The sequence below is a fragment of the Babylonia areolata genome, chromosome 9 (genome assembly GCF_041734735.1).
Source record: "Babylonia areolata isolate BAREFJ2019XMU chromosome 9, ASM4173473v1, whole genome shotgun sequence".
In the NCBI taxonomy this organism is placed as follows: Eukaryota; Metazoa; Mollusca; class Gastropoda; order Neogastropoda; family Buccinidae; genus Babylonia; species Babylonia areolata.
In genome coordinates, this window is record NC_134884.1 from 6,464,427 (window position 1) to 6,471,926 (window position 7,500).

The 7,500-nt window shown below is 49.3% G+C and overlaps 1 protein-coding gene across 4 annotated transcripts in view; it reads right to left on the reverse strand.

The window, feature by feature from the left end:
* The window catches only part of LOC143285704 (glycine receptor subunit alpha-2-like), a 97,298-nt gene that overhangs the window by 750 nt on the left and 89,048 nt on the right, over positions 1 to 7,500 (reverse strand). For all 4 annotated transcript variants that reach the window (XM_076593110.1, XM_076593112.1, XM_076593111.1 and 1 more), the window contains 4 exons: positions 6,722 to 6,786; positions 4,690 to 4,875; positions 2,824 to 3,201; positions 1 to 1,374 (listed from right to left, as the gene is read on the reverse strand). The exon at positions 1 to 1,374 is cut by the window's left edge and continues 750 nt beyond it. In XM_076593110.1, coding sequence (XP_076449225.1) covers positions 1,192 to 1,374; positions 2,824 to 3,201; positions 4,690 to 4,875; positions 6,722 to 6,786 — 812 coding nt within the window. In that variant the 3' untranslated portion in view covers positions 1 to 1,191. The remainder of the gene's footprint in view (positions 1,375 to 2,823; positions 3,202 to 4,689; positions 4,876 to 6,721; positions 6,787 to 7,500) is intronic.

A 7,500-nucleotide genomic window follows, 5' to 3' on the forward strand; every position in this document is an offset into this window, starting at 1 on the left:
TAACTTGGGCAAGACACTCTCCACTGTAATCAAATCACAGCCCAGATAGTCGGGACAGCAGTTGCCTCCTCTGCTGTTCTGATGGTCATCGTCGGACACGACTGACTATCACGTATGTATTTGTATTTGTATTTCTTTTTATCACAACAGATTTCTCTGTGTGAAATTCGGGCTGCTCTCCCCAGGGAGAGTGCGTCGCTACACTACAGCGCCACCCATTTTTTTTTTTTTTTTTTTCCTGCGTGCAGTTTTATTTGTTTTTCCTATCGATGTGGATTTTTCTACAGAATTTTGCCAGGAACAACCCTTTTGTTGCCGTGGGTTCTTTTACGTGCGCTAAGTGCATGCTGCACACGGGACCTCGGTTTATCGTCTCATCCGAATGACTAGCGTCCAGACCACCACTCAAGGTCTAGTGGAGGGGGAGAAAATATCGGCGGCTGAACCGTGATTCGAACCAGCGCGCTCAGATTCTCTGCTTCCTAGGCGGACGCGTTACCTCTAGGCCATCACTCCACATGTATGTATGTATGTATGTATGTATGTATGTATGTATGTATGTAATACATAGAAAGAAAAATAAATCCAAGCCAAGAAATTGTTGTCTCGTTCGTCATTTATCAGATGGATTCCCCCGTATCCTCGACGAAGGCGGCAGTCCGTCGCAGGTCCTCCAGTCCTCCGTAGAGCTTCCGGGCCGCTGGGATCGGGTCGGGCCAGGTTTTCTCTCGGAGCGCTTGGTGGAGCGGGCAGGACTGCAGCAGATGTTCTGTTGTCTGGCTGCCTGTTCTGCAGGGGCACTGCTCTGTGTCGGCGATACGGAGTTTCGTGTATAGGTGGTGTTTCAGGCGGTTGTGGCCTGTCCTGAGCCTAAAAGTGGCTACTTGCTCTCGACGAGTCAGCAGGTAGTACGTGCAGTACGGGAAATGAAGTAACGTCAACTTTTATTTTAACCCATGAAACCGATTTGCGCTTGGGGTGGGGTAAAGGTTTTAAAAGTCCCATTTATACCTATTATGTTGGTTGTATTATTCCTTCCATATAGGAAGTTTGTATGCACCAGCGGGCGACAGCTGTTTCGCACTCACTGTGTGGAGAGTCATAACACGAGGAGAGGTCGCGACACTTCAGAACGTAAAAGGCAACAAGGAATGATGACGTGTTACGCAGAAAAAGACGATGAAAATGACGTCAGAGTGGCGCCGCGACGAAGACCATCCAGTAGATGATGTTGAAGAGGAGGAAGGTGAAGGGGAAGATGACCCGTGAAAACTTGTCCGCCGTGCGCGCTCTCTCCTTGGCCGCGCGCTGACGCAGGGACGCAGTCCGGGTTCGAATCCAGGAATGTTGTTTGGTGATGATGGTGGGCTCCATCTGTAGGGGAAGATTTCAAGGTGCTGGATGACTTCGTTAGTCTCTGTCTGTCTGTCTGTCTGTTTGTATGTCTGTCTGTCTGTTTGTCTCTGTCTCACTCAGTTAATCCTCTTGGTTAACCCCCCTCCCTTGTCAAAATGGATGTGAATGCTTTTGACAATAAATCATCATGTCATGTGATCTCTGTCTGTCTGTCTGTCTGTCTAGATAGCTGTTTCTTTCTCAACGTCCGTCAGGTTGTTTATCCATCATCTCCCTCTCTTTCTCCCACCCCCTTACTTAGATGCAATGTGTATAACCCCCTACCTATTGTTACACAACAAAGCACAGCACGACACAACACAAAACAACACAACATCATAAGAGCAACGCAGCAACAACATCACAACACAACCACAGCATAATACAACACAACCAACACAGCACAACTCAACAACAACAACGACGACAGCAAAACACAACACAGCAACAATAACAACACGACCCAACCCAACCAAACACAACCCAACAAAACACAAAACAACAACAACCGAAATAACCCCACCCCAACCCAACCCATCCCATCCAATCCCAACCCATCCCAATCCATCCAATCCCAACCCATGCCAACCCATCCCATCCAATCCCAACCCATCCCATCCAAACCCATCCCATCCAAACCCAACCCATCCAATCCCAACCCATCCCATCCCATCCCAACCCATCCCATCCCATCCAAACCCATCCCATCCCAACCCAACCCATCCCATCCCAACCCAACCCATCCCAACCTAACCCATCCCAACCCATCCCAACCTAACCCATCCCAACCCAACCCATCCCATCCCATCCCAACCCAACCCAACCCATCCCATCCCATCCCAACCCAACCCAACCCAACCCCAACCCATCCCATCCCAACCCAACCCATCCCAACCCAACCCAACCCATCCCATCCCATCCCAACCCAACCCATCCCATCCCATCCCAACCAAACCCATCCCATCCCAACCCAACCCATCCAATCCCAACCCATCCAATCCCAACCCATCCCATCCAAACCCAACCCATCCCATCCCAACCCATCCCATCCCAACCCATCCCAACCCAACCCAACCCCATCCCAACCCATCCCAACCCATCCCATCCCAACCCATCCCATCCCAACTCAACCCATCCCAACCCAACCCATCCCAACCCATCTCATCCCATCCCAACTCAACCCAACCCAAACCAAACCAACCCATCCCAACTCAACCCATCCCAACCCAACCCATCCCAACTCATCCCATCCCAACCCAACCCATCCCAACTCAACCCATCCCAACCCAACCCAACCCATCCCAACCCAACCCAACCCATCCCAACTCAACCCATCCCAACCCACCCCATCCCATCCCAACCCACCCCACACCAACCCATCCCACCCCAACTCAACCAAACCCAAACACCTCTCTTCAAGTCTCCCACCTCTTTGTCCTCCACAGGTTTGAACTCCGCCTCGCAGCAAGAAGCGTGCCCGTGTCCCTGCCCGTGCCCGTGCCCGTGCCCGAGACTATGACTGTGGCTGGTACCGTTGCGCACACCACCACCACCACTACTGCCACCACTACTACTACTACCTCCACCACCACCACCACCACCACCGTTTCCGAACTCTGTCTCCAGCTTGGGTCCGCTGTCTGAGGACGCCAATCCGTCCCCTCTGGACTGCTGGTTCTGGTTCTGGTGGTGGTGGTGGTGGTGAGGGAGGTAGAGGGACTCCCCCCGTCTTCGCTTCTCCACCCGGGACTGCACGTTGACGTAGGCGAACTCTAGCAAGGCCCCGAAGACGAACACCAGACAGCCCTGGAAAACAATAGGGTAGGTAGGTTGGGCGTCTGTAGTGTGTTTCGTGGGGGTTGTGGTGGTGGTGGTGGTGGTGGTGGTGATGATGATGGTGACGATGGTGATGGTAATGGTGTTGACTGACAACAACAACAACAACTACTACTACTACTACTACTAAGAAGATGACGATGATGATGACGACGACGACGAAGAAGAAGAAGAATGATAATGATAATATCAATAAACAGTGGTAATTCTCTCCATTTACAATAAGGTACAAAACTTCGAGTCAATGCTGCCTATGCTTACGATTCAGCTAACAACACAGGTAAATAAATGGTACTTTGGAACAAACGCAAACGCTCCCTAAAAAAAACCCAACAAAAAACAAACAAACAAACAAAAAACAAACCCCAAAACAAACACCCCCGCCAAAAAACGGAAGCTCCAGGCTTAACCTTATACTGATCATTTGATCATTTCAAGATACTAATAATACTTACACAGCTCTTGATCTCTCGTCCCACCCCTCAACACACACACACACACACACACACACACACACACACACACACACACGCACAAGCGCCACCATACCACACAACTCACGCCTGTACCGTTATGATCCCCCTCTCCATCCCTCCTCCTCCACCACATACTCTTCTCCTTCCTTGTCTTCCCCCTCCTCCTCCTCTTCTTCCTCCTCTTCTTCCTCCTCCTCCTGATACAAACAGAATACGAAGCCCAGGGCACACTGACCGCCATCCAGACTTTAATGTGGCCTTGAGACAAGACACATCACAACCTCACCCCTCCAGCCCTGAGATCTGCCTTCCACCTCTTCCTCCTCTTCCTCCTCCTACTCTTCTTCTTCTTCCTCCTCCTCCTATTCTTCCTCCTCCTCCTCTTACTCCTCCTACTCTTCCTCCTCCTCCTACTCTTCCTCCTCCTCCTCCTCTTCCTCCTCCTACTCTTCCTCCTCCTCCTACTCTTCCTCCTCCTGCTCCTCCTCTTCCTCCTCCTCCTCTTCCACATCTTCCTCCTCCTCCTGCTTCTCCTCCTCCCCCCCCTCTTCCTTCTTCACCCTCCTTCTCTTCCTTTACCTCCTATTCATCCTCTTCCCCCTCTTCAACAACAACAAAAAACCCAACTGACCGCCATCCAGAGGTCGATGGCCTTGAGGTAGTAGACCCTGCGGAACGCCGCCTTCTTCCTGGTAGTTCTACGTAAGTGAAACTCCAGACAACCTCACCACAGCACACTCTAACAAACCGACCAACAAGAATCCCCCACCCCACAAAAGAAACCAACAAAAAACAAAAACCACCTCACCGCCATTCACACGTCGATGGCCTTGAGGTAGGAGACCCCGAAGAAGGACGCCTCTTTTCTGGTAGTTCTGCGAAAGTGAACTCCTCATAACCTCACCTCAACACCCTCCACGCCCCCCCCCCCCCCCAAAAAAAAAAAAAAAAAAAAAAAGAGGAGAGAGATAACATATCTCACCGCCATCCAGACGTCGATGGCCTTGAGGTAGGACACCCTGGGGAGCGCCGCCTTCTCCCCGGTGCTCTGGGTCGTCATGGTCAGCACGGTCAGCAGCCCCAGCGACACGCGGGCAGGGATGGCCTCCAGGTCGATCCAGAACGACACCCAGCTGAGAGCCACGATCATGCAGGACGGTACGTACACCTGGGGGAATAGAGGATGGATTGATTGATATGGATATTCATATAGCGCCTACCCTCGGTCGGAGACCAAGCTCTAAGCGCTTTACACACATTGGGTCATTTACACAACAGGCTGCCTACATGGGTAGAGCCGACTGACGGCTGCCATTGGGCGCTCATCGTTCGTTTCCTGCGTCATTCAATCAGATTTCAGGCACGCACACCTACACACTCAGACAAACATGAAACATTTAACATTTTACGTGCATGACCGTTTTGTATGCAGCCATACTCCGTTTTCGGGGGTGGGCATGCTGGGTATGTTCTTGTTTCCATAACCCACCGAACGCTGACATGGATTACAGGATCTTTAACGTGCGTATTTGATCTTCTGCGTGCGTATACACACGAAGGGGGTTCAGGCACTGGCAGGTCTGCACTTACGTTGACCTGGGAGATCGGAAAAATCTCCACCCTTTACCCACCAGGCGCCACCGAGATTCGAACCCGGGACCCTCAGATTGAAAGTCCAACGGTTTAACCACTCGGCTACTGCGCAATAGAACTCGGGAATAGAACAGAACAGGATAGAAAATAGAATATAGAATAGAATAGAAAACAGAATAGGAAACAATAGCACAGAATAAAATAGAAAATAGAACAGAATAAAATAGAATAGATTAGAATGGAATAGAATAATTATGAATGTCACGAAACCTCAAGGTTAAAAGACACAAGTACATTGGTAAATAAATGGGTGTGGTGATGGTGTTGCTGGCGTTATGTTGTTTTGGGTTATGTTTTTGCGAGAGATGTAATGTTGCTAGTGATATGTTGTTGTTAGTATTAAGTTGTTAGTGCTATGTTGCTGTTGGTGACGTTGTTGTTGTTGTTGTCAGTGTTCTTGTTGTTGGAAACACATACACACACACACACGCGCGCGCGCGCACACACACACACACAAGCACATATATGCACGCACGCATGCACACACACAAAGCAGATTGAGAGCTGTATGTTCAATGGTTTCTCCATCACTGCAATGGGAAGTCATTTACAGCTTAGGTGTGTGGGTTTTTTGTGTGGGGGTTTTGTTGTCGTTGTTCTTGTTTTGTGAAGGACCATGACTTTCGAACAAGGAGGCAACATTGCACTGGCTCTAAGTGCTGCGGCAATGGGGGGCTAGTTGGCCTTTTGGGAACCATCCCAACGTCGCCTGTCCTAAAAAAAAAAAACCACTCTTGACCGAGAGAGTGGGGACGTAACTTGGGCAATGCACTCTCCACTAATTATCAAATTCTAGCCCGAACAGTCAGGACAGCAGATGACTCCTCTGCTGTCCTAGTGGTCACTCAAGGCCTGACTAAGTGCGTTGGGTTACGCTGCTGGTTAGGTATCTGCTTGGCAGATGTGGTGTAGCGTATATGGATTTGTCCGAACGCAGTGACGCCTCCTTGAGCTACTGAAACTGAAACTCTGGTGGTCACTGTTGGACACGACTGACTATCAAACATACATGTATTGTATTGTATTGTATTGTGTATTGTGCATTGTATATTGTGTATTGTGTTTGTGTATTGTATATTGTGTATTTTGTATTGTATTGTGTATTGTATTGTATTGTGTATTTTGTATTGTATTGTGTATTGTATTGTATATTGTGTATTGTATTGTGTATTGTATTGTATTGCATATTGTGTATTTTGTGTATTGTATTGTGTATTGTGTATAGTGTATTGTATTGTGTATAGTGTATTGTGTATAGTGTATTGTAGTGTATAGTGTATTGTATATAGTGTATTGTATTGTATTGTATTGTACTGTATTGTATTGTATTGTATTCAAACTGTAGACAGAACGAAACCCACCTGGGCAATGTAGTAGCCAAACTCCCGGGTCAGATGGAAATCAGCACGGATACAGGTATAGTTCCCTGCCGACACAGAACACACAGAAGGTGTTTTAAGGTGGGGTGGTGGATTGTGGTTGGTCGGTTGATGAGTGGGTGGGAGGGTGTGTGGGTGGGTGGGTGAGCGTAGGGTATGGTTTAGTTGGTGTGAGGGTTAGGGGTAGGGTGGGTGTGTGGTTGAGGTGTAGGGTATGGTTTAGTTGGTGTGAGGGTTAGGGGTAGGGTGGGTGTGTGGTTGAGGTGTAGGGTATGGCTTAGTTGGTGTGAGAGCTGGGGGTGGTGGTGGTAGAAGGTGGGGTTGATAAGTGCGAGGATTGTTTATCGCTGGGTGGGTGGTGGGAGCAGATCATGGGAGGGAGACAGCCAGACAGAGAGAGAGAGAGAGAGAGAGAGAGAGAGAGAGAGTTCTGTTCCGATAATCCATCCATCCATCCATCCATCCATCTAGCCAACCACCCAACCTTCCAGCCATCCAACCAAAGACCCCATCTCCCACACCCCACGCCACCCCCTTTAACCCTTTCACCGCCAAGCTCGCATTTATGCACAGGCGTGGTAGAGGACCCATGTCACTGAAAGGTGACCATTCATTGGTCTGTTATCCATGAACCTACTGCTCTTAATGTTCGGTGGCAGGACAGGCCATATTTTCTAGACATCGCAGGGGGACCCCCAGCTGTTCTTAGCTATTGTCCTTTCTGTGTTTGTACCACAAGGAAATTTTGTACTCTAAACTGA